Consider the following 27,490-nt stretch of genomic DNA (forward strand, 5'->3'; position numbering starts at 1 on the left):
TTTACCGTTACCTAAGAAAAGATCAGATGCTGCTGGACCTTAACAGGCAAACAGGTCAGTGGGTGTCAAAGTGGGGGGACTGCTGCTCTCCATCCTTCAGCACCTCGACCCTGCAGGGACATGCAGGATGACTTGTTTGTTGTCTTCAGCCTGGCGCTCAACACCATCATGGCACACACTCTCTGCTCTAATCTCACCCGGCTCTATGTCCCAGCCTCCACCTGTCTGTGGATCACAAACCTCCTGAAGGACCGGAGGCAGCAGGTGAGGCTGGGGAGAGACACAGACCCACAGGGGTGTGTGCTCTCTCTCCTCTGCTCTTCTCCCTCCACACCAACGACTCAGAAGACCCTTCTGTCAAATTCCAGAAGCGCCAGCTCAGACGTCTTAGTTGCCATGATGCCCTGTATTCATTTTGGGCATGTCATTGTGGAGCAGGGGCTTCAGCCAGTCTTTATTCACTCTTGCATTTATCCAACAGGATAGATTTGATAGAATAATACATTTCCAGTTATTTACCTGATTCCCCTCTGCACAGAGACAGAGAGAAACTGGGCCAAACACTCCCTAAAAATGCTGCATTGTGCAACACTCTGCCACCCTGCACCAGTGTCCAGTTATCACTTTATCCGAATCTAACAAAAAGCTCCAACTTCTTTCTTTACAATGACACGTCTGCTTCAGTGGGCTATTCAGAGAATGTGTTTTTACTATATTTAACAATGGTTTGGCTACTCTGTCATATAGCCATAATCTAATGCATGTATTACGTTTGGAAATTGTGCAGTTATGCAGAAAAGCAGCTTTCTTCCCTCACGCAAGCTCTGGATTTTCTGCAGGATGTTTTCTTGCCTTCACTGCAGAAAGTAAGGGTCCACATTTAAACACATAACTCCATTCCAATAAATACTGCATGGTAAATGAAAAACATAGCCCTGCAGTTAGGCTAAATACATTTTTTATTTTTAAAAACCATACACATTACTCGACAAGTTTCAAATGTAAATCCAATCACGATATCCATTTAAAATGCTCAAGATAAACAGACATGAAGTACTTTTATTTCCAAATGTTAAAAGATAAAAAAAATGATAATCCATAAAACAGATGGAAAAAAACATTCATTCCCATTACAGGAAGAAAGCTACAGAACAAACTCCTCATTATGGATTCTGCTTGCCTTTTCAATTTCTCACTTTGTATGCAATCCTAGCTGCTATTTTGTCATCTGTAAAACCAAGTATTGCCCCAGGGGACGTTGTGAGTTAGCATCTCAAGCTCCTCCCCCTTCACGGCCCTTCAGGTGAAGACGGCCAGAAGGCTGCAGGAAGAATGTGCAGCCTGCTGCCCGATTCCTCCCGTGTGGTCGACAAGCGCCATCCCAGACATTTCATTAAGTGTGGTAATGTACAAACTAAAAGGAGGCTTGTTTTCTTTCACACCATTTTGCACCCTGAGATGAATATCCAGAACACACATTTTAGTGGCCAAAACCCTCCCCATATAACGTGATTGGTGTCAAATCATCCAAAATTGGTTTAGTACGACGAAAGGTATCATCAGTATTGTCATAAAAATACAAAGGTACACTTTTTTTATTATGATTTGTATCAAAATTATTTTTCCCCAAGGAACGCTATGAAATAAAGTACCCTGTGCAGATAGATACCAGTGTATGCCTAGTCTTTATTCTTGAAAAATGCACATGTCCAATTCTTTAGCGTTTCCAGTACATCAGGTGTCAAAAATATTTTACAAACAAATCAAATGCAGCAACATTTATCCATGGTGAAAGGGTTGGAAAAAAAAGAAGAAAAAAAAGCCTATTTTCCTCCAGGTATTTTGATTTTTAAAATGTCAACAAACTAGAATTCGGAGGAGTAAAATTAAGTATTCCCGAAGGCATGAATTTAAAAGATTAAATTAAATGTGAAAATAAATCACTTTTTTTTTTTGACCAAGACAATAATTCACTATCTAAATACACAAAGTCTGAAGTTAAAAGGTTCTTTCTTTTTAAGATTCCTTTTGTAAATTAAATACTTTTTCTATGCCTGAGTAAACAAATGTCAATATTGTACATTGGCAGGGGGCTGTTTTGCTGAGAGAAACAAAAACAGAAATGAAATGCACCAATGAAAAAAAAAAAATGATGACCAGGGTCCATATTTATCAAGCATCCAGAGAGAGAAACGTTCACAACTGGCCAAGTAGGATCAAAATGAGGCTTATTTGGTCCTACGTTTAGCTGTAGGAGTAACAGTGTATATATTATCTGTGAGGAGTTACCTGCAGGTGGAAAATGAAGGGACAAAGCATCGCCTAAATTGTTATTAGAGCCAAGGCACATTCACGTTAAGTCTATATTAACTTCTTATTGAAAAATAAATAGGCGCACTGGCTAACTATAGCGTTACTCAAATGGTCGCAATACAAAACAGCGACAAACTTTAAGTCATTTTAGTGTTTATGAGCTTTGGCAAGAACTAATTTGAAGCGTTAACATGCATAAATTACCAATACACTCATGAGTGTTCCCTGCATCAAATAATCTCCATCAGCCTCTTTTGAATGTGACTAATAACTACTACAAGACATTTTCACGATACAAAGTGTTGTAAAACCACAAAACTCTACTTCTACTTCCTGCTGAAAGCGACTGTAGGAGGCTTCATCAGGACCGCGTGTCCGACTCCGAGGTAAGACTTTGTTTCAGCTTGATTCTAGGTGTCAGTCTGTGATGCTTGCTAAATACGGGCCCGGATATATTCTCAACTCCCTTTAATTAGTGAACCTTTCAACATGTGGAAATCTTTGAACACAACATAATGAATGAAAAGAGAATCCAGAACTCCAGAAGGTTTTTGTGCACATGAAAACTATCGAAGAAATGGAAGAAGTAAATATTTATAGCAATGTTAGTGGACAGAGGCCCTAGTTGTCTTTCCCGTCCCATCTCCTGTGAAAACACCTCCCCTGGTGGACCTCTTTTCTATACAAGCCTTAGTGTTTATCGGTTTGGCTAGAAGGTTCTACATTTATCTACAAATATATAACAAATAAAACTTGCAGGCAAAAATAGTTAAGTTTCAATAGAAACACCCTTTTCTCCTGAAAATACAGCAGTATCTGAAATAATCCTCTCATTCATTTTTTATTTTGTCCCAGTTTTCTGCATCATACATCAGGAAGCTCTTTTGCCTACAAACTGAAAAAAAGTATCTACAAACTTTGTAAACAGACCTGCTTTTTCCAAAAACATAAATAACTCATAATATTAACAGCCAATGGAGCGGAAATAAGTTTTGAATGAGCAAGGGCCAAAGAGATAAATATACAACACCATTCAGATAAAAGAGAAGCTAAAAGGTTCTTTCTTAATTCTTACAGACGATCTTCAAGCCGGGAGGAGGACCTCCCCTTCTCAATTAAAATAATAATAATAATATTAATAGAATAATAAAAACAGGTCACTTTCAATCTGAGTTTAAAATCACCTCTTGTTTACAGAGAAAAACAAAAGTTACCGAGGAGGGAGGAGTGGAGACGGAGTCCTTGCGTTGCAGCGGGTATGAAGAAGAACCAAAAAGAAGAGAAGACCAAAGCATCCACACCAAGCCGTACATTCCTCTGAATGTTTGCTGTTCTTTTAGTCCAGCCCAAGCCAAGCTCACAAGACTCCGCCCTCCGTCTCGCCCTCCGTCTCTCTCTTCTCCGAGTGTTCCTTCATTTTGTTTGCGTTGAGCTCCTTGGTGGCGGGTAGAAAAGTGGTGGTGGTGTCGGGGTCAGATCAGAGGGAGGTCTCCAGGCTGTGTAGGGGGCTCCCCGGGGCCGAGGGGGTTCCTGATTTGGGCCCCTCTGGGAGGAGGTGGTTGCTGCTCTCCACAGCATTATTGTTCTGGTTTGGGGAGGGAGAGACGGGCGTGGTGGGGACGACGGCGGCGGTGGTGGGCGAGGGCGGCGTGGGCGTGGCGTTGCGGGGGCTGGCGGAGTTGCGCTTGGTGGGAGCGTCGTCCTCTGCGTCGGTGTCATCAATGAGGGGAATATGGGGCTCAGAGTCCTCTATCCGAAATTCAGGGTGGTTCATGAAGTTGTGGATCGATGATCGCGACTCGGGCTTCTCCAGCCCCTCATAGAGGGAGATGGAGCTGCGGAATGCATTCACCACCCGGATCTGGAGGGGCGGGAGGGAGGAGGGACAGGGAGCAGAGTTTTAGTCACGTTCAGCAATGACAGATGTGCGTTTTGAATGTGCGCACCTGGATAACGACAGCGATAACAAGTGAGGGCGCAGGTTTTATTGGGTCAATAATAGGTGAGTTTTAGGGGCAAAAATCGGTGACAGGGAAAACTCTCGTGCAGGTGTGCAGTTGTGTTGAGTTGTAAATTCACAACGTGTAATACCAAGCTATAGACATATAGTTTGACACAATGTCTGGACTATGTTCACCTCGAAAACAACTGGAAATTCATCCAAGTATAGCTTACAAGTGTCAACAGGAGCAGCTGATATTCTTCATTTAAATTTAAGTTGAACTTCTGTCTGTGTCACTTCCTGTTTCTCCAATTCACCTTGTTCTACTCTGTACCAAATATATAGAACATCTAAATATTGTCACCGTATTTAAACCCTATCTGGACTACAAGTGAAAGCAGGAGTTAGTTAAGCCATAAAAAGACTTCAGGTAGTGTGCGACAGACTGAACGTTCTTATCGCAGTGTTTCAGAGAAATGGAAAACTTGAGTTGCATCCGGTGGAGACAAACCGTGTACTTGACTTTGTGCTTGTCGAGAAACTATTCTTAAGATTCATGTAGTAAATCAGCCAATGTCTTGGGAAGGGTACAAACCAGTGTCAAACCCAATGCAATGTATGTTTCTTTTTTCTTTTGTGAGTACAGTAGTAGTATGTCACAAAACACGTGGTAGAGGCCTGTGTCTGATTAATCAAAATGCCAAACCGAGACAAGAGGAATGCTGTTCTTTAGACAAGAACACATCCAAAGAGAAGAGAAAAAAAGGACAGAAGCTGGACACAAGTTTACTTTTGTTGGACATGCTCAGGAAAAAGTGAGGAGAGAGAAAGTCATGACAGGAAGAGAGAGAAAGAGAGAGACAGAAAGACAGGGAGAGAGAGAGAGAGACAGAAAGTCAGAAAGAGAAAGACAGAGAGAGACTGAAATCAGAAAGAAAGACAGAAAGAAAAGGGATGGTCAGTTACTGCTGATGTTTGTGGAGTAAAAACAAAAAAAGCTGCGGCAGCCAAGCATTTTCTACAAGCTGGTATACATGTCAAAAACAGCACAAAGAGAAAAAACTCACAAACGAGACCAGAGACTTTGAACCCATGCAGAGCGTGGCGCTACCTTGTGTTCAATGGTAGTAAACCTTTGAGTATAGCCCATGACACATTTCACAGAATCTAAAGAAGAATATGTGGGGAGTCAGTGGTATTCATTTCTTTCAGGCAGAACATTGCCAGGTGGACACATTCTGCCAACAATCAGTATTCACAGAGAAAAAGACAAAGTGCAGACTCTTTTGAAGGGCAACCTGAAAAGAAAAGTTGAGAGTTTAGAAGCGAAGCAGCCGTCAGGTCAAAGAGATTTCAAGGAGCACCACCTGAGACAGAGAGCTAAACATTACTGCAGCATTGCATAATGTTTCAATATGCCAGGAGAGAACAACATTGGGTCTGCTGTAAATGTGTCTGGGAAAGTCCCACATGTTTACATTCAAGAGCACAGTCATTTATTCCATTAAGCTCCTTTCGGGACATCTGTTAGACATTTAAAATCCCCTGCTGGTCAGATGGCCTGCCTGGGAAGATCTGAAAGAGAAAACGAGTCAACAGCCACACAGCTCTTGTAAGGGCACAGGAGGAAGGCCTTTGGAAATACCATCATCAAATGATCCGTGTCCGCCCTCGACGGAGTCATCTTCTACGCTGAATGGACGACTGGCATGAAGGCTGTCAGACCTTTTAAAAACTAGGCATTCAAACATACCAACCAACTGCAGCTGCTCATTTATAGGGTTCTTTTGGAGCCCATCACGTGCCACCCCTTCTCTTCACACACACACACACACACACACACCCACACACACACACACACACACACACACACACACACACACACACACACACTTTCACAACAAACTCCCAGAAACAGCCACAGCTGGAGGAGAAAATGCCATTATTGTACTGACTGACAAGACATCCACTGACACTCCAATGCATTTTCTCACAGAGGTCCATGTCATAGTTTGTCTATATCGTTTTGGGCCGTGATCATGGGCATATACTCAAAACATTTACACGACTAGAGAGCTGCAACACAGACCCATGGGTACTGCATGGGCACAGAGCAGACTGAGGCAGCTGCAGACACACCTGGTTACGGTCAATCCAGAAAATCATTTTTGGTCAAATCGATACACATCATCCTACTGAGATAACAGTAAAAAAACCTTTTTTCATTTCTGAGACCGAAGCAGAAGCACAACAGAAAACACGATGACACAGAGAAAACACCGTTGACACTAGAAGCGACCTGTTACAGGGTACACATATATACAGCAGTATTATCAAAGCAATATGGAAGATGTATTTTTTGGTTTTAACAGTACACAAGAGGGGGACATTAAAAGAGGCATGAGAGAGTAAAAGTGTCAACGTTAGGTGAGAAGAGTGGAGGAGGAAGATGTTAGAAGAACAGAAGAGATAAAAAAAAGTCTCATGCACTAGAGGAGAACACGCACTCACACCCCACAGTGGCAGAAGCGGTGTTGGCGGCAGGGGCAGTAGTGGTAGTAGTAGAAAAGGCTACATGTGTAGGGCTAGAAACATTGGTTACATCGTGCTGTTGTTGGCTGGAGTTGGAGGCCTGCCGCCTTAGAGCCCCCTGAAAGGAAGTTCCACTCTGGAACGCACTCACTACATCCATCTGTAAAGAATCAGACAGCATGACAGGAGAAAGCCCAGAGGAAAGAAAACACAACACAGCCAGAGGAGAGAGAAAAGAGAGAAAATAATAATAATAAAGAAAAAGCACCAGTACGAAAAAATGTCACTTGGAAATTGGATTTAGGCATTACAGTTTAAGAGAAAGAGGAAAAAAATGGATGTTGGGTTTAAAGGCACTGATCGGAGGGAGCTCTGACCTCACTTTCACTCTTTTCTCTGCAGAATCCCTCCATACTTCCAGCTATAGCCATGCCAATACTCGTTGAACATTCAGCTGCTCTATTGTGCTTCCCATCCAATCCAATTGCATCTCATCAGTACCTTCAAACTCGTCGCGTTTTAGCAGATAGATTCAGACCGAGTCAGAAACAGGCAAAGGAACCTGCTTTAGTTCAGAAGCAGAACAGAAAAAATAAAGAAAAGGCTTTTGTTCTTAGGGCACAAGCCGTTCTTTAAGAATGGAGAGAGATAGAACAACACATATATTTTAAGTTGGAAGAGCAATAGAGTTAATGGGTTTATGGCTTTTGATTCCCTTGGTGTTTGGGTGTCGTGCTCGGTGGTACGCAAGGTTGTCTGTAGATTGTTACCTGAGTCTGGATGCGATTGAGGCCTCGGAACCAGAGGATCTGGCCTCGGCGAAGCTCCCGTTCAGCATGGTCGATCTCCTCGTTGTCTTCCAGCTCATCCAACTCCTCGTCTGGGATCTCGTCTTTCTGAGTGCCGTGGCCAGCTGATTTCAAGAATTTTAAGCGGCTGGTGGGTATCGAAGAGATTACCTGGAAGACATCAGAATGTACGTGAGCAGCAATGATTTAGGACCAACGTCACACTCCTCAGAATGGCAAAGTGGCATCTCATCGCGGCAGAACGAGCCACGTTTCTGGGCAGCCATTTAACCTGCAATAAGCTGCCAAAGCTAGATGTGAGAGAGCCAGTTTGATGCCATTAGGTTTGCTGAAAGTCTCCAAGATCCTCCCACAGTGAAGTTATAGACTTAATAGATAACCAAAGTTTCAGAATTGAGTTACTAAAAGCTGAGGCAAAACAGCCACAGTGGCAGTCCTACAGCAATGTATACACACATAAACTCGGCCCTGTTTATTTGTGCCTTGTCAAAATATGTTGCAGACACCATTCTTGATGAATTGACGAGTAGATAATGACATATGTGGACTGCTGAGTGTGGGCAGTCTGAGCAAACTATAAATACTGTACATCAAACATTTATTTTGACTCTGTCATTGTCAGCAACCCTTGATCTCTAATTGCCAAGAATTACAAACAGAAAAGTAGGTTTTATGCACAATAGGGAAAACAAAGTGGAATAATTAAACTTAGTAAATTCTAAAAGTTGAAAAAAAAAATTTCAATAAAATATGTGTATATGAATTTTGTTCACAAGGGAGAAAAAAAGCAAAGATTCCATGAAAGTAAAATATCTTTGACATGGTGAAAAAATAAACAACTAAACTAGCTATGAACTACCATATGAGCTGTTACGAATTCAAATTCAGGAGTTAACCGGTCTCCTCACAGCAATGGAACATACTGTATTGTTAAACCTGCCACCATTTGTCACCCACTACGCCAACTCCAACACAGGGGGGCAGTGTCATACCATATTTTCTGTCTCCGGCCAACTGAAGGTGAAGCTCAGCTGTATAGTCACATCATACCTGTCCCCATAGTAGAGAGCCAAAGCCTAAGAAAGTGCACCATAGCCACTGGTCTATGCTCAGAGCCACACAGCTGAACGGCTTCCCACCAAACTGCACTATGACGATCTAGAGGAGCAGGAAGAGAGGCGGAATTAATTAGAGAACACACATTTAGATCTAACATTTGCAAGCCACACGTCTCGTGGGACTGATTATCTTTTTTTCCCTCCCATACAAGTCATCAAGAACATTCACACAAACCCTACAAGTGAGCCACAGAAGTCTGCATTCTACTTTACCTGGATAATGAAGGTACCAAAGACAATACTACAGAAGATAAGGTTGTTGAAGATGCCTTCAAAGACATTCCTTTCACCATGGATCTTGCGAGCATTGATCTCGTTGAAAAGCTGCAGCAGTACAAAGGTATTGAAGACAATGGTGTAGTGTTCAGAAGGCGGGGCATGGAGGGGTGTATTTCTGCCGCTGTCTATATCAAAAATCTTCTCTCCTACAGGAACAATCAGAAAGAAGATGTGTTCAAATAAACAGATGGATGTATTCAAGAAGTGCACAGTAAGTCCACTGGCTCCGTGTGCATGAAGAACAGCAGCTTCTTACCCGCAAAGAGCAGAGTAAAGATGATGATTAGCTGGAACACTCCCTGACCCAAAATGTTCTTCATCATGGTGCGAGAGATGAGAGGCTTGTTGCGGCCATATGGCTTCCTTAGCAGCAGGGCTTCTGTCGGGGGCTCTGTGGCCAGGGCTAGTGAAGCAAAGGTGTCCATGATGAGGTTGACCCATAACATTTGTACTGCTTTTAGCGGAGAGTCCTGGAGGCAGAGAGAGAGATAGGCACCAAATTAGGTAGAGAAGAATGGGGGAAAGACTGAGGAATACAAATAAAACAAACATATCACTGTCACACAAATCTCAAAACACAATGGAAATGCAGAATATGTATTTGAGATTTTTGACATGTTGCATGTGGGAAACAAATGATGTGTTTGTCTGCAGCACAACTGTCAGCCGTTTGGTTTCTGTACACACATGCAAATGATCAGAAAAGGACTTGCAAGACAGGATGTTTATGTAAATCAAGGCAGTTAGGTTGGAGAAATAGTTAAGACATATCTGCATAATTTTTGGCATATTACTATTAAATAGCTGCATCAGTCTATCGTTTTTTGTAGGTGCTAACCTGTGTGATGCAGGCTCCTGTAAATGCTACGATGACAGCCACCACATTGACAGTTAGCTGAAACTGAAGGAACTTGGAGATGCTGTCGTAGACGTTGCGTCCCCACATGACGGCTTTGACGATGCTGGAGAAATTGTCGTCGGTCAGGATGATATCAGATGCCTCTTTGGCGACATCAGTTCCGGCAATACCCTGTAGACAAAAAAAGATGATCAAGAATATGCCTGCATCTCATCACAACATATTAAAATCATCCTTTTCACGAGACATCTAGTCTAATTAAAAGTAAAAACAGAGAAAACTCACCATCGCAAAGCCAACATCAGCTTTCTTCAAGGCAGGACCATCATTAGTACCGTCTCCTGTCACTGCCACCACTTGTCTTTGTTCTAACACTTCGCTGTCAATAATACCTGGAAAAGTATGACATGAATATTCAAAATTAAACCATGAAGCCCAAAACAATAAACTAGTCACAATAAAACAAATTCTCTCAAACAAGAATAACAGACCTTTATTATTATTATTATCATGATTATTATTACCTTTCACTAAGGTGTGTTTGTCTGTGGGGGAAGAGCGAGCCAGTACTCGTAGTTTGGGCCAAAGCTTGTCAATGCGTTCTTGTTCAATCTAGAAACACGAGACAAAACCTGAATAGAATCCCAACAGAACATTTTCAACAGTCACTGATGGACAGTATTTTGCTGAGGCCCACCTCTCCTTTTTCATTGCGTATCCTTCGGTTGAACTCTTTGCCGTCCAGACAGATGAAGTCGTCTCCAGGCAGTAGGATGCCACATTTGCTGGCGATGGCTCGTGCTGTGCTGATGTTGTCCCCAGTCACCATCCGCACTGTGATACCAGCACGCTGGCATTTCTTGATGGCGTCTGGGACCTGAAAAAAAGCAAAAACACGATGATTAAAAGGGAAATGTTTTGCATATCAGTGGGGGGGATTTAAATTAAAGTTCAGGTTTTGTGAAGTGGTCATTAGTAACATCAAAAGCTGCAGCTTTATGCCGCCGTTATCTCGATACATATCTTCTGCACAGGTTTAGATTTATGTAAGGACTGTATTCTGGAGTCTCACTGCTCTTATCAGCCCCTTAAAAACCACAGGGAATTGATTCCAGCAAACAAGTCGAGTGTATGCTATCTGCCCATCACAAAATGGCAAAAAGCCAAAGTAAATGAGTTGAGAAAGTTGAGCATCTAGCAAGCTAATGACCCAGTTCTAATTCACACATCCACCTAGTTGTCACATTGACTCAATATCATGCTTGTATTGGTTCAGAATTTTATGCTTGTGCCAAAGTGGAGCCACTCTTCGTGTTTAGAAACGGCTGATGCAGCATCTCCTGTCATTCAATTATCTTGCTTTACTCAGAAAGCTTCGTTTCCCAACAGTCCAATGAAGCAAGCTAACCCATTGAGCTGCCAGTATGCTTCGTCAACAGCGCTTGTCAGATAGTCAAATAGCTTCGGAAACCTTCTCCCCCCACACCTCTCTGGTGTTAGAATATGGGGAGCAGTGTACCAATGTTCCTTTAATTTTCCAAAATAGTCATTCACACCTATATCAAGCCACAATTGGCCAAGTGTGACACAACTACTTCCATCACCGAATGAAGGCCTTTTAGGAGAGAATGAGGCCCAAAATCCAGTAGCACTTTGTGCAGCTGAAAAAGCAGTCAATTCCTGCATGTCTAAGCATTTTGCTTCACTAAAGGTTTTATCTTTAGCGCGGAACTCGCATCTGTGAAATGTATTTGTGATATTCACACACTTTCAGTGTACCCACTAGCAGGTTGTATATAAGCTGCTGTTCTCTGTACACAGTCAATTGTGATGTAAGCAACCTTACACGTGTAGCCACTAACCTCGGGTCTTACGGGGTCTTCAATGCCCACCACACTGAGGCAGGTCAGTCCAGAGAGGATATCATTTTCATTGTCCCAGTCAGGCTCCGCCTCAGAGACGGGGAAATCTCTGTATGCAAGGCAGATGGTCCTCAGGCCCTCTGAGGCCATTGGCTCGATCACTTTCTTAACCATGTCATCTCTGTCTCGAGGGCGGAACACCTTGGCCTCGCCATTTGCTATCAGGATTTTACAGCACCTGATAGGTGAAACAGGGATATTAATATCTTATATTAATAGAGAAGCAGGTAAAAAAAGATATCCAGACGAAGAAAGGCATTGGGAGAGAGTTGAGTAATATGGCTAAAGGAGGAGATGTGTGCTGAATCCTAAATTAATAAAATAATTTAGATGACAGCGGAGAAGACAAAGCGTTAGTGAGCTGCAGTAATAAGAGTTCACACTAAGCCCTCTGTGGGTTAAAAAGAAGCCTGCTTGGTTAAGAGGCTTACAGAGTTGTTACCGGCTCATTTTCTCAGAGCCCGTTTTTAAGGGGCTTGGGTGGGATGCACTTGAACTTCTTAGCTGCTTAAGCCATCACACATATAATTTACTGCAAAATGTGGCCAGCTGGAACAAAGACACATTTAAAAAAATAAATAATAATAAATCACTGGTACAACCTTAAATTGAGAAAAATAATGTATGTGGACAGAACTGATATTTCATCAATTAAATATATTTTGCATAGCCAAAAATCACAAATTTGCCTCAGAACACCTTACAATCACACATACGACATCCTCTGTCCCAGGACCATAACATCGGTATCTTCAGTTTCAAAATCCAGGTACACACAGATATAAACAAAAACCATACAACGCAATACATAGAACAAAGATAACAAATATTTCTTACTTTTTTAGGAGAATTTCAGAGGCCCCTTTGCTGAACATACGGTAGCTGCCATCAGCCATCTTCAGCACAGTGCTCATAGACTTGCGGACTGAGTTGAAGGTGTAGACTTTGTGCAGTTTCTCTTCAGGGATCTCGTTGCGTATAGCCTGGTAGTCGCGCTTCAGGTCAGTTGAAAAGCCAAGCAAGGCACATTCGGTCTTGTTACCCACTTGCCGTGGCAGGCCTCCTTCTTTTTCTGGAGACTGAAGGAAAAGGTAGGACGACAGTAAGTATGGTCCTAAAGCCAAAATACAAGGCAAAAGTCTTGATGAAATATAAATTACAGAGCTTTCTTCAGGCCTACCATGATCTTAGTAGTATAAGCGCAATTGACCGCGATACCCAGAATCAGGATGTCTAAAATGGAGGCGGGGATGTTTTCTGGTTCAGGGACCTTCTTGTAGTGCTTTTCACCGACGAAGGCCTGCACCACAGTCATGCGGTTCATGGTGAGCGTGCCCGTCTTGTCAGAGCAGATGGCGGTAGCATTGCCCATAGTCTCACAGGCATCCAAGTGACGTACCAGGTTGTTGTCTTTCATCATTTTCTGTGGGAATATAAAACAATGAATCAAATGATTAAACACACCTAAATTCAACATCACTAAGCAGAAATTTAACAGTATATTATCTGCGCTGGACAAAACTTTTAGATCTGGGGCAAAAGCAATGTGTGTTAAGGCTACAATATTGAAATGAGTAGTTCCTTGATTGGATGAAGCCCTTATTGGCTTAGAACCTCAGCACAAGGGATCATAGCTTGGCTTTAGGGTATCAGTTAGCAAAGTCTCCTTGTCTTAACAGCCTGGCCGGCTAGTTGTAATAGGCTGATGTGTAAGCTGGTCAGCATTAGCCACAAGTTACTTGGCTAGGAGACTTTACCTTAACGGAGTACGCCAGGGAGATTGTTACAGCAAGTGGTAGGCCTTCGGGAACAGCCACCACCAGAACGGTGACGCCAATGATGAAGAATTTCACAAAGAACTGAATATAAATGGGAGTGCAGTCCTTGACCCAGGGCAGATTCTGGATCCAGAAGGTGTCTACTACAAATAGCACCACCAGGATAACGACAGTGATGGCTGACATAACCAGTCCTGAGGGGAATGAGAGAACAAGAGAGAAAAGAATGGAGAAGAAAGAAAAGAAGAGGATCAATCAATCATATTATTTTCATTCACTAGGGTTCGGCAATTGGACAAATGTATCGGCTGAGAACATCAAACAATATAGAACGTTTGAGATGTAGACAATACAATTAGGGGGATCCTAGCATACAAGCACATAGCATTCAGCTGTGCCACAATCACATATGTTTGTCCAACTCACCTGCTTTGCCAATCTGTACGGCTAGTTTGGTCAGCTTGCCCTGGAGAACAGACTTCTCTTTCTTTGGCGGGCCGGCTTTCTTCTTCTCCTCTGCGTCGCCTCCCTCGTCACTGTTCAGTGGCTGCATTTCCATTGCAGCACCGTCCTGTGCTTTAGCTGCAGCAAAGAACGGGATAAATGTTGCCAAATGAAACGACCTGACAGTTGCACCATAAGCTAGGACATTGTAGTGGCATCCAGTGATGCACGCAATTTGAATGCATAAAAGTAGATTTTTATCTTCATATTCAAACAGAGTCCAGGATTTATAAAAAGCAGCAAAACAGTCTGGTAGTTATCAGCGTAAGCAAAAGAACACACCAGAGCTGCAGCCTTCAATCAGCCTATTTAGATTTGCCTATTTGCTTACATTCGCAAAACCGGAAATAAAAACGTTGCTGTTACACCAGGGAATTAATTAACTGTATGTATTCAACTCGCAAACACAATAGTTTTATACTTTATTTAAGTAAAAAAACAACTAATATTCATATTCGAATTTTCTATACTTCCTATACTTGTTGTGTGAAGAAGAACACGTTTATCAACAACAGGTTGGAACTAGATTTGACTTCAAAGTTATTTCATTATCTGATTTAGCAGAGTCACAGCAGAGTATGAAAAAAATATTGTACAACACAACAAAGCACTATATTACCAGGAAAGACTTCCAAAAGTAAAAGAGATGTGACAGCACTCAAACATTTAGCATCCTTTTTTTTTTGCTTCCCTTTTATCCATAAGACTTGGGGAAATGTCACTCTAATTATGTTTGCAGTGATCTGACTGCACAGTAATTAGCTGGAAGACTTGGAAGTGTAATTACCAAACTGACACCTCCAGATTCAAGTAAGAACAGGTTAACTAGCTAGTAGCATTGGGATCTGTCTGAGGAATCGCTTCCTCAAATCGACAGCAACCACAGCCGTTGTTGCCAGTGAAATTCCCATAAATCTCTTTCATCTCTTTCTCAACATCCCTCAGGACCCCCATCCCTCGCGTGCAGAACTGACAGGAATCCCAAACCCACATCTCACCAGGTAACCTTGGAAACGCAAAGCCTCTAATGGCAAAGGAGGGGGGAGAGGCAGCTGATAGGCCGGCAGGGGCTGGTCTCTGTCGTGTCACTCACCACGATAAAATCATTAGCTCTGCCGGGCACTAGCGGTGCAGGACAACTGCCACTTTTCCATCTCTCATTTTTGCTGAAATTATTACTTTTTGGGTGTCATTCCCAGACTCCTGTTTTTTTTATGAACATGCCCAATTTGTCAATGCTGACAGCTCTATTTACAACGACAGCTGCATGATATTGTGCGTGAATGTATGTAGCAGGAAGAGGTAGGGCATTAACACTGGGCTACTGCAGCTGCTGTGGACTGCGGCTTGTTCTGCTTTTACATGGCCTGTGTAATCTCAGTCTAAAGGATTACTGTTGATTCCTGGCAGGCAGAGGGAATCTGTGCACCAGGGACTCGCGCCAGGGTTGTGGTCACAGACCCAAGCACAACTGATCATAGAGTCCCGGCAGGACTACAAGCCCGGCTAGCTGGCTGAGTTACCACTAAACAGCCTCATTATCATTGTTGTCAGTCTGAAATTGTGCAAGTCCTACGGCTTGATTCTGAATAGTTCAGATTGGGGCATCAATAGAAATACAATTGTGGGGGCCTGAGGGAGAGAGATGGGTGGGAAAGCAGATGTTCTGGCTCCAGAATTGTTGCATGGCTTTAATCTCCTCATCACTAATCGCTATAACTGGATTCAGTAGCACCTGCTGCTCAAAGCGCAATGTGCCAGGCAAGGACGAGAAAAGAGGAGAGGAGACAGAAGGGAGGGCCAGACAGTACAATGGATAGGCAAGAACAGCCAGTACCAATAAACTAACGTGCAAAAACATGCAACTCCTCATTAATTGCATGAAACCACTGCAGCCAATTATAAACAAATTGAGGCTTTGACTAATATCCAGTGCTGATAACGGGAGGGAGCCGTTGATAAATATGAAGACTAACACATGAAGGTAACTGCTAAGCTTGCTAAGGCAAATGTATATACGTGTGTGCGTGTGTACGCGTGTGTGCGCGCATGCATGGGCAAGCAACTTACCTTTCTTACGATTTTCCACAGCTCCTTCCTGCTTCTTGACTGTGGAAAAATGCACTGTCTAGTCAGTTGTAGTACTTCAAAAACAATTGGTGGGCAATACACAGTAAATGTACTATTAGCCACTACTTCAAATAGTATGTATGTTATGTGGATAATTATGTCAGTTGGCTTTGATAATTCTTGCAAAGCAAAAAGCACTGCTGTGATTGTATGACAACCCTTTTTTAGCATCAAATTGGACTGTTGGAAATGAGAAAAGGGCATTTTCAAAGTTTTAAGACGAAAAGTCGTCATATAATTCAATAATGAAAAGTAACTGCAGGATCTCCTTCAGCTCAGCTCTGGGCCTTGAATCTACTGCTGTAATGATGGACCTTTTATACAAAATGCACAACAGAACAAGGAAGGGAAATAAGTAAAGGATACTAACTTTTTCGCTGTTTCTTCTTCTCCTCCTTTTCCTTTTTCTTTTCCTCTTCATCTTCCTCCTGATCCTCAGAGGTCCCAAGTAAAGTAAATATAATTCCAGTTTGAGAGTTGACACCCACAGCAGTGACCAACATTTTCCCTGAGCCTTCCATTACATGGGTGCCTTTGGACAGAGGAGGAAAATAAAATGTAAGTCATTGAGGGAAGGAGTACGTACAGTATCTGACTGCCACTTTGATCACAAGATTTTATTTGTTGTTTTGACTTTTTCATTTTGATTCAGACTAAATCTTGCTTGCTAACTGAGAAGGTGGTTTAGCCAGACTTTCAAGTGGCTTATACAGCTACACACAAGAAAATAGGTTTTCAAATAGAGGCAATAAATACAAAAGGAATGATGCACTTGAAAATAAATAGAAAAAGAAACGGTCTCTGATGCAAATATCCTCCAAACCATTAATCAACAGCTTTTAATCAAAAGCCAATTGTCAGTCTGGGTGAATTAATGGGAATCTGAGAGGCTGCAACTGGACTCTCCAGAGATCTGCGAGTCTGCTTCATTTTCAGAACACAGGAAAATCTTATCGATTTATACAGAAAAGGCAAACGACAGAAGAGAAAACACGCTGAAGTCAGACGAAAAGGGAGTGAAAACAGAGCGAGAGACGGAAAAGTACAAAGCATTTAAAAGTTCTCTCATGCCTCTGTTAATTAGAGGATGCCTTCCTTTCATTCGTGAGAGTGACTGCAGAAGGGATATAGCCTGTCTTAAGGGAAATCAAAAAGCAGTGTTGGAGCAATGCGCGCACACACACACACACACACACACACACACACACACACACACACACACACACACACACACACACACACACACACACACAAAAGAGGACACTCCTCCCTTCTTGAAGCTGTGCCAGTGAAGAACCAGATGAACCAAACAAGAAGTGTTTCCGCAGAATTCCTACACACGTGTTCTCGGGTTCTGAGTGGAGTGAAAACAAAGCTATGCGACAGCACAAACAGAGTTGAACGAGCTTTGTGGACACGGACTCTCATCACAGCTAAACTGAATCTATCACGGCTTTACATCTGGGAAGCTTTGTATGGCTGCTAAGTGAACACTGAGCAGCAGGATAGGGACCCAATATAACTTTCAATTCTAATCCAGTATGTCACTAAAGCCATGCAAATTGACATCGAAGCAGGAGGTGTGTACAGAATACTGATGAGTTCTTGGGGTTCAATCATTTTCAATCTGCAGCTGCAAATGATCATGTATTGTTAATTCTTTTCAAAATGAATAAAAACTATTATTTTTTCAATTTGTAGCGTTATACATATTGAAAGATTATTGGTGATCATTAAATAATAAACACTGTTTGGAAATGTAAGTGTGAAATTCAATATGATAATGTCTAATGATCTCACTAACAGAATGCCTCAGTCGATTATAGGTATATTAAGGAAGCTGAGGAAAGCAGATCAAATATTTAAAAAAAAATCTAAATTCTGATATGATGATATTGCACAAAGGTTATCTGTCATTTAATTCAAATAAAGACTGGAGTCCCATAAAGCCAGACTGACGATGTGTATTGAATTATTTAAATTAATTCAGCTCACTCAGTTTTGCAGATGGATCATTCATTATAAAAATGAATTAGTAGCATGTTAAGATGCCTGGCAAAATAACAGTCAATGTGATGTTTTCAATCAAACCCCCTTTCAAAAATCACAAACTTCATTGTCTTCCGTTGACAACCAGCAAGGAGATAACTTAATTCATGCAAATTAAAATTGAGGCTTTGTGTTACCCGATAACAGCACGGGATCTTTCTGCTGCGTTTTCTTGACAAGGTCCGACTCCCCTGTGAGTGAGCTCTCATCAATCTTAAGATCATTGCCTTGGATCAGGACTCCGTCAGTAGGCAAAAGGTCACCTGAAACGCACACGCAAAAAGACATCTTTAATTTGGAAGATCAACAGTGTACACAAAAGCGAGAATTGTTCAGTTATTTTTTTATCAACCTTGGATTACATGGTATTAACCCTAAGCATTCTATCCATCAAATACAAATAAACATGACTTAAACATAAACATGACAATACAAATCACTATCTTCTTACCATATTTTACTTGTGCAATGTCGCCGACCACGAGCTCAGCCACAGGAATTTGGATAACTTGTCCTCCACGGACGACAGTAAACTTCTGCTCCTGCTCAATGCGGTTCTGTAGGCCCCTAAACTGCTTCTCTTTACTCCAGTCGTTGAATGCTGTCACCAGCACGACACAGACAACTGACAGAAGAATGGCGGCACCCTCGATCCATCCTGCTTCTGACTCATTTTCATCCTCCACACCGCCAGCTGCCCTTCCACAGTCTGCAGAGGAACAAGGGACAATCTTAATACAAGTTCACCAACAACTCTCCCATAAATCACCCTCTCTTATCACATCGTCCCATCACTCGGGCACAATTACATGCACACACTCAGAGGAATAAATGCAGTGTAAAACATTAAGAAAAGAGGACATTTCATAAGATTTTTACCATGAAATAAATTAACTAGCTGAATGAGTCAGGGACAAGCAACTGACAAACATTTGTTGAGCATAGAACATGATTGTAATGAAGTGATGCTTACGTTCTCTTTCGGCATCTGGAGGTCTATAAAAAGAAAGGCCTAGTGAAACTATGGCTGCCACTTCTAGGATAATCAGTGTGACATCCTGTAGCGCCTCCCACACTAACTGTAAGAAAGTTTTGGGCTTTTTGGGCGGTATTATATTTTCCCCAAACACTGTTTTCCGCTTCTCAATGTCTCCAGGCTGTCCACTTAAACCTAGAGAGGGAAAAAACAGAGGACAAAAGCATTTGATTGGTAAGATTTTAATTTTTAAATCTGTCTTGGATTTGAATGTTAGACAAACATACAACGCTTAAATATTCACATCCAAAATTCACAGCCTGGGTCACAGGATAGCTCATCTCAAAAAAGCAAAAGTCAGTGAGCCGTACTCTCGTCCCTGGGCCTCCAAAAACATTATGCCCAAAAAGAATCAGCACTTCTGACAGCACACTATGGAGGCGACAATGCTGAACAACAATGGCACACATTCTGTGGGCATGTCAAACATTTTCACCTCTTTCAGGTTTGCAAAACCACACCAGAGGTCATATCTAATCCCATAAACTGCCTTTTTTACAAATACAATGACCAACTGACGAGGGAGGTCGAATCAGCTTTAGACTCTCAGGTGCTTATGTATACTACTGTCCTGTCCTGTTATAGTCATCTCTCTGACACATCACACGTGTGGTTGGCCTGAGACCCATTCATCCATGTGCACAGAGCGCATTCTGAGGCCAACCATTCAAATGCCTCCACATCGAGGCACAGTCATATATTCAAAAGGGCCTTCGCACATTTGATGATGCGTGACAGTTTTTTTCAGTTCTATTCATGCCGACTGACTGTGTGTGGGTGGCTGTGTTGACTGGATGGAGCTCTGTGTGTGTAGTGTGGCAGAGAGAAGGTGGAGCAGAATTGGGAGGGGGGTTTCAGGGAAGAGTGACTGTGTGAAACTGCTACGAACAGGCAAATGCGGGTGGGTGGGGGCTGGGGGTGAGGAGGCAAGGGACTGGGACTAATAAAGAGTGGAGCTACTGTTGGCTGAAGGGAAGCTGCACTCGGAATAGCAGCGTCTTAATAGGGATGGGGCAGACAGATAGAGGGACAGACACACAAACACACACACAAAGTGCAAATCATGACACCATATTTGGATAATGAGTCCGTGCAGTGAAAACAGGGAGTGAAGCGCGTCGTTTGTTTGCAAATGAGACAATTCTCTTTCGGTAGTGCTGTCAAACTAGACCAGTGATGGAGGATACTGGAGTAGAGAGTCGATCAACAGAATCTCTCGTAATTTTTCTTGGAAAAATTGTCTGTTTCGGCTTCTCAAATGTGAAGGCTGGCTGCTTTTCTTGAAAAAAATATATTTTAAAACAAGCAACATGAATACATCTCATTGCGCCGCTGTTGTTAAGGACAAAACAATTAAACAAGAACATGATCTGTAAATTAATAGAAAATAGTTGCAGCTCTAGACTGCAGATTAGATTTGGGTTTTTTTTACGCAAATTAAACATATTTTGCTTTGTCATGGAAAAGTGAGAAAGAAACGGTCTGCAACTGTGAAGAACTACTTGTTGATAAATTATAAGTAAACTTTTTTTACATTGATCAAAGAAATAATTACTTTTAGCATTCTTGCTATCTAATTATATATGTACACACTGCCTCACTTCCTTCCTTTCACTCTAGTAGTGTGCAATATTAGAGAACTGGAATAACTTCAATTGACTGGATATTATTCTTGACCATAATCTATGGGTATGTTCTGATATCCAACCCAAGCAACTATCAATTCCATCTTCTGTCTTGTGAACATTTTGATAGCTTTCTGACACCAGGTAAAATTATTAAACTGCAGTATAGGTGTATTTTGGGATTGTCTGGTGGACTAATAAATCAATGTTAAAGTGATGGTTACATACGAAATCTAACGCTGATGCTTAATTCCGTTTTTTTTTTTTAAATGACCCAATCCTCATTGAAGATGCTTTTGCTAGTTTCCAATTCCAAAATAATAAATACATCATTGTAATAACCAAGCAAATATGACATTAATACATTAATAATGGGGAAGCAACAACAAATTATTTTCATGACCAATTAATCACTTCAACAGTTATATATGGATCAATCAGCATGTAAATTGTGAAAAATAAATGCAAAAATGTCCCCAAATGGTTGTTTTGTCTAACCTACAGCTTAAACAACATGATCAAAGTTGTTGTTAATACATTTTCTGTCAATTCAGCAGATTGGTGCATGCCATGTTTTATCATGTATCAAGATCTAATTAAATTAAAACAAGGTCTCTCCATTTCATCTCTCTCTATTTCATGCTCACTTTAAAATAGTTTTGGTCGACTTCATCAAAAAAAAGAAAACAATCCTTAATTAATTGATATTACAACCTGACACTAACACATACTTTTCTAAAAGGGGGGGTGAGAAGAATGATGATGACTCACCAGCACAGCAAATTAAAAAGGCTATGGGGTTTATCCTGCAGAGCTGCCTGTTGCTGCTCCCTGGCTGTCTCTCACTGTCTGCTTTGATTCTCTACACCTCTAATGAAAACATGCTGACAGCTAATACCCCATTCAATTTTACACCACATTTTCCCTTTGCATTAGAGCAATAAATATAAGTGACAGAGGACGGTCAACACTTCGCCCCTCCATTGGATACACAAACAGAAAATAGGTCGGCCTTGGCCCCTCACATCATTTTAGCACCCGGAGTCCGTCTCAAGTCAAGCAGCTAATCATTAACCATTTAATTTGGATGCTTGTCCCCAGCTGACCCCTCCAGGTACTGTCATTTCAAACTTTAGCGAGGGGTCAAGGAGGTAAGCCTTCACTCTGGGCCTGTCACAATTGAATGAAACAGGGTCACAATTTTTATTTTACTGCTGTTACATAACTGTGTGCAGGCAGAGATGTGCCAGCACACTATCCAGTACAATGCGACACTGCTCACCGGACACACTATTTCAAAGCAATCTCACTTCCAAGAGAATAGGTTTCATGCACATAATACCCTGCTTTGTGTAAACAAAATGTGGCAAAGAGGGAAATCCTGCATTCTGTCTTCTTACTTTTAGTAGACGTCAACAGAAAATCTGAAGTTAACCAGACCCCAGATGGGAACTCTTGATAAGAATGATTGAAAAAAATGACATTGTGCGCTATACTTTCCTTTCTCCTACATGTAGTCCTCATCTGAATGACAGAAGTGAGTCATGACATGTACAAAAGCATTGTGCTTTTTGATTCCCACAAGAGCCTCCACTAGATTGTTAGTTCATTTAAGAATTTGTTCATGTGTGTTTTGTCAGTATTAAAGGAGACAAAGATGTTCACATTGCTAAAAAGGTTAACCCCAAATCTGGGTATGGTAATATGATATTATACTCATCTAACATGGATAATTGGATTATGGGATTCCCATAATAGCTGCTCTAGTTATAGTATTACTTTTATCATCATGTAAAGAGCAGATTATTAGGTTTTACACAAAGGTACTTCTGGGTAGCAGCTGAATTAAATATTTAGTTTACCGAGTGGAACAACAAAACAATGCTGCACCAAGAGACACATTGAGTGGAGACAAAGTCCACTCAAATGTGTTTGGTCACTTCAAGAAGGTACATCTCTCACTTTCCCTGCTATTTTAGAAAATCACTTTTGTATGTTAATACAAAAACAACCTTTGGGGTCATTTTCTTTTTTAAATCTATCATCCCTGTACTGTCTTTACTTCACATTCCCATTTACAAGCGATCAGGGGACTTTGTGTGTGAACAATAGTGACACCCCTCACTATAGCATAATCATTTACTTAACAAAAAAATAGTGTTAAATAGGTATTATCGTGCTATTTAAAAAAAAGGGTTTTGGGGGTAATACACCCTACTCTGGGAAGACCAATGAGTGAGATAAAACTCTGCCTGGCTATGAATCTACAAAAACACTAAACTACTCAAATAACTAACATAATTCATGATTGATTGTTTTCTACTTCGCAGCTGAAGGTTCTAAAATCACCAACACAATAATTGTTAATAACTAAAAACAATGTAAAACAAACAATCAAAACAATTGTTCTAACAAATCACAGCTTTCAAGCCAAAGATTATAAATTGATCAGTGTACCACCCCAGTTCCCTCTTAACAGCTCCACTCACGGGAGTAGGGTCGGGCCATATGCTTCATCTACTTACTGGCTAAAGCCCATCTAAGCACATCATGTTGAATTCAGACATGAAGACAAGCTACTGCAATCCCCTAAATTACTAAGTGTGAACTAGTGTTGGGTCTGGAATGATAGATACAGAGAGTCTGTCTGCTTTTGAGAATTGCAGTCCAATTGTACAAGCCTCTCAGCTCACAGCCGACTGGATCAATAGGCTGGAACCCAAATATTTGACCATACTGATATTGCAATCAACAGGGAATATCTATGAAAGGTAAAGAATAGAGGAACACTGTCAATAATATTGATGCCTAGTGGCCTTGCCCATTTGACAAGTCTCATTATGCAGAGCAAACAGAGGATCCCAATGGAAAAACAAAAAAATGCTGTTGTGTCAGTAGGGTTTGTTGAAAATACTGATACTATGGCGTGATTTCATTCATTGTCCAGAGATGCTTTGCACCTCTGTAATGACTCCACTTCTGGAAGTATCTTTCTTAGTAATTGTTGGGCCTCTACGGCCCCTTTTAGCATCAACTGGTTTGGGTGCCCAAAGTAAATCATCCCCAAGCCTAAATACAGACATCTGGGTACACTTTGGTGTTCAATAGTATGAGCTGTGACATTAAATGCTGAGAAAATGTGGTAAAAGGATGGGAATTTTGTTACAATACTCCAGTGATTTAGTATTGCTCTTAAAAGCAGCTGGGGGACTCACGAGAGACAAATAAAAATAAAACCCAAGAATGGTCACAACTCATTCAGCAGAGGCTCAGATGTCCTGACTCATCAAGCAAGACCTTGAACAATAAGTGGAAGCCATACAGCAGCATTTCTTCCATTGACGTGGGACTTGTCATTGACAAGCTCTCCCTACTTCACGTTTCTTTTGACATTACACCCTCTCGCTACACTTTTCCACTGCAACTCAATAGAGCCTTTTTACTGGACTCTCCCTGCCTGGTAAACACCCATGTCTTTCAATCGCCACGCCCCAAGTACGTAATGCGGGCTTCCAGTTAAAATGTGTCACATCCAAGCCCACGCCAAGGTAACCCTGGTGACAAATCAATGGTGTTATTTCCGCATGCCTGTTTGACGAAGCTCGTACAAGAGCCACAGAGAACATTATACAATCGTTTAACTAAATGAGAAGTACTCCCCATGACGAGTAAACTGATTTTGATGTGTCAAAACGTGGTGGGGTTCCCATCTTATCAGTTTTTTTCTTCTAGTTGTGTCGTCGGTTATATAAATCTTAGAAACATTTAAACAGAGGGAGGGGAAACTGACACTTAGCTGGGACTTGTTTCATCTCGTTTACTTACTGAAGCAGAGAAAGCACCAGAAAGAAAAAAAAAACTGTCTGGCTACACAACTGATGTGAACAAATAACACCAGGCCACCTGCGGGAGCTTCAGGTATTGGTGAGCTCTCTCTTTCCAAAACACAAGGGGATCCTCACCACTATGGAAACAGGATTTGTTTTGAGAAGTACAACACTAGCAAAACTAGAAATGTTAAAACACATAGTTGTTTAAAATCACATCCGACTGTCGCACAATGCTGCATCTCTCTCCCTCCAGCTATTCTAAAAAGGCAATAAAAGCCTTAAAAATGGATAATCTTGAAAACGGTTATAATATTTTCTACCTGTGATTAATGGCCTTCAGGCTTTTATTATATTATTCTACAATAGTGTTACTGGGTTAATGGTTTACATTTGTCAAACAGACTTAACGGTATTTTTCTAATACGATTTTGCCAATGTCCATTACTACAATTTAGAAAGCACAGTGCACATAATTAACTATTTTCAAACTCAGAGCACTGGTATGTTAATTATCAAAATAAATCTGAATCATAGCCCTGTGAATTGAAATCTAACTGAACTGGGAGATGTTAGATCTTTAGATAACCAGCCTTATATCAAAACAGCATGGAGAATCGCAGTGCTGATAAATTACATCAAGCCTAATCTAAAAAGACCATGCTGAAAACTAGTCAAAGTAGAGTGGTACAGCCATGCACAGCAGCAACAGAGAAGTTCAGTCAAACTTATTTGGATGAAAAACAATTAGCTTGGAAATGTGCAGGATTAGCAAAGGGATTGGTTTAAGATGTTCGCAAAATGACCAACCAACTAATTAGAAAACCCTTTTCAATATGTCAAGCTTCTGTAATCTTAAATGATGGCTTAATTTCCAAAGCTAATGACGAATGAGCCGATTGAAACTGGAAGTGTCAAAACTCAGTGGCTGCGTACCAAATGGGACAGCACCTTTTGCGAGCGGAAGCTAAATGTGGACCTATTCAAGCTTATCAGTAAAGCACAGCTGTAAATAACAACAAAAAATCCTTTTTTTAAAAGCTGCCATGGCTTTGTAAAGTAGCAGACCATTTTATCAAAAGATTTGTTCTCATTAGGAATCTAGAAACAATCTAATATTCTCTTAAAACATGTTTGATGATCTGCAGATGTATACAGACTGAGGATATGCAGAATATAGATAAAGAGTGTACATTTATAGCAGCGGTTGAAAGTAGTTTTACATTCCAAACATGTTTGCACAATTATCTTAGCTACTCTACCACCTACTCAGCATCCAATTATGTGCCAAGGTTGCTTTGTGCTATATATCAAAATGCGGAAAAAAACTGATGAGACTCAACAATTTACATTCTTTGTTTTTGTAGCACAGACTCAGTTGAATGAGCGGCGAAGGACAAGTACACTCGCACTTAATGAAATCACCACTGTCACTCATACTACAAATATGACAGGACTCTGCGTTCAACAACTTGACACAGCTCATGCATGTTTGGACAGCTCACACCCTATCTCTCAACTGCCAAAAACTATATTTGGAAATTTCTCTTCAGTTGCATTGGTTTACTGGCCTGTATAACAGACAATGAAAGCAGCAAAGGAGACTGCATGGGGTGCCTTGTACATGTTCTCAATTAATTAAAGGTCAAGAATTAAACCACGAGGTAGTAATTCTTGAATGAGAGATTCTTTGAGCAGTCATTTAGTTTGGCATTCAATGCTTTCCTTTTGATACGATGTAGCCCAGGACATTTTTTGCTTGCTTTGAGACACTGCATACAGAGGACTACTGCTGCTACAGTGAATATGCGGTGCCGTTTTAATCTGGGATCAAACTGAAAATCCCCTCCCATAAGAGTTCAGTCAAGGTCATTCTGGCGATTAGGCGGACTGTCTATAGAGGAACAACTAAGAGAGAGAGAGAGAAATAAAGAACGGTAGAAAGCGAAAAAAAAAAAGAGGGGCTGTCAGCTGTCAACCACCACTGCTTTAGCGAGTTTCTTCTGCAGCATAACTAGTCATTTTTCCAGAACTCCCTTCTATCTTCGTGGTGAAGACTTTGGTGGTGTAAGAGTTACGCAGAGGAGTCATTCAAAAGATGAACTCACTCCTTCCCTTGAACATGTTCAAGTCATTACTAACCAGCCTTACAGCCTCCCGTTTTGTCCGCCACATGTGGGACATTGACCTGCCTGCAGCCTGGTGCTGTGCCCAGGCAGACAGCTGGTCTGTCTGAAGCACAGAGACACACAGACACGCACACACAGACACAGAGGTGAAAGGGAGGGAGGGAGGGTGTGAGGGACATATCTAGAGGCCTTGAAATAGAGCAGGACTGGCCCAGGTCAGAGCCAGCCTGCCCGGCCACCTGTCTGGCATATGAGTTTTCCAAGGAAGTGATGTCAAGGTATCCACAATGTGGATGATATGGCCAATGACACGCCTCCGAAGCTATGTGTGCACCCCATTAGCATTCCGACAGCACTCGCTAGTAGCACGGAGGTGAAAACATGCTGCATTTCATCCAATTAAACAACAGACATTAAATTGAGTATAGGGGAAACATTACTCTACCATCTATAGGTGATGTTTTTAACCGGCTGCAGAGTCCTTGAGTATCCTCATAAGAATCCCCAATTTTGTCTATCGCCTCTGCGCCTCTCAGTTCCATAAGGGAGCGCAGTTCTTTGAGCGTGCAGCCAAACTCTCCATCATGGTTGGCCTCCACCATGGAGTTCTTCACCCCGCTGTACGAGTTGTTCGCCAT

The 27,490-nt window shown here is 41.5% G+C and overlaps 1 protein-coding gene across 11 annotated transcripts; it reads right to left on the reverse strand.

Moving 5' to 3' along the window:
- Window positions 1-941: 941 nt before the first annotated feature.
- On the reverse strand, window positions 942-27,490 carry atp2b1a (ATPase plasma membrane Ca2+ transporting 1a; the record flags this gene model as incomplete). 11 transcript variants are annotated; one of them, XM_079235878.1, is made up of 21 exons in its annotated part: window positions 942-4,174; window positions 6,858-6,947; window positions 7,558-7,746; window positions 8,647-8,754; window positions 8,928-9,139; window positions 9,250-9,463; window positions 9,832-10,023; window positions 10,138-10,244; window positions 10,377-10,464; window positions 10,550-10,729; window positions 11,715-11,952; window positions 12,612-12,853; window positions 12,955-13,197; window positions 13,532-13,746; window positions 13,979-14,134; window positions 16,127-16,165; window positions 16,557-16,718; window positions 18,373-18,498; window positions 18,687-18,944; window positions 19,209-19,406; window positions 27,298-27,490. In XM_079235878.1, the coding sequence occupies 21 exons, from the start codon at window positions 27,488-27,490 to the stop codon at window positions 3,791-3,793; spliced, it is 3,834 nt and encodes a 1,277-aa protein (XP_079092004.1). In that variant the 3' UTR covers window positions 942-3,790. The 11 variants fall into 11 exon arrangements, with proteins under 11 accessions (XP_079092004.1, XP_079092007.1, XP_079092011.1 ...); XM_079235881.1 differs by lacking the exon at window positions 6,858-6,947; XM_079235885.1 differs by lacking the exons at window positions 6,858-6,947; window positions 19,209-19,406.

Source organism: Taurulus bubalis, assembly GCF_910589615.1.
Source record: "Taurulus bubalis genome assembly, chromosome: 20".
Lineage (NCBI taxonomy): Eukaryota > Metazoa > Chordata > Actinopteri > Perciformes > Cottidae > Taurulus > Taurulus bubalis.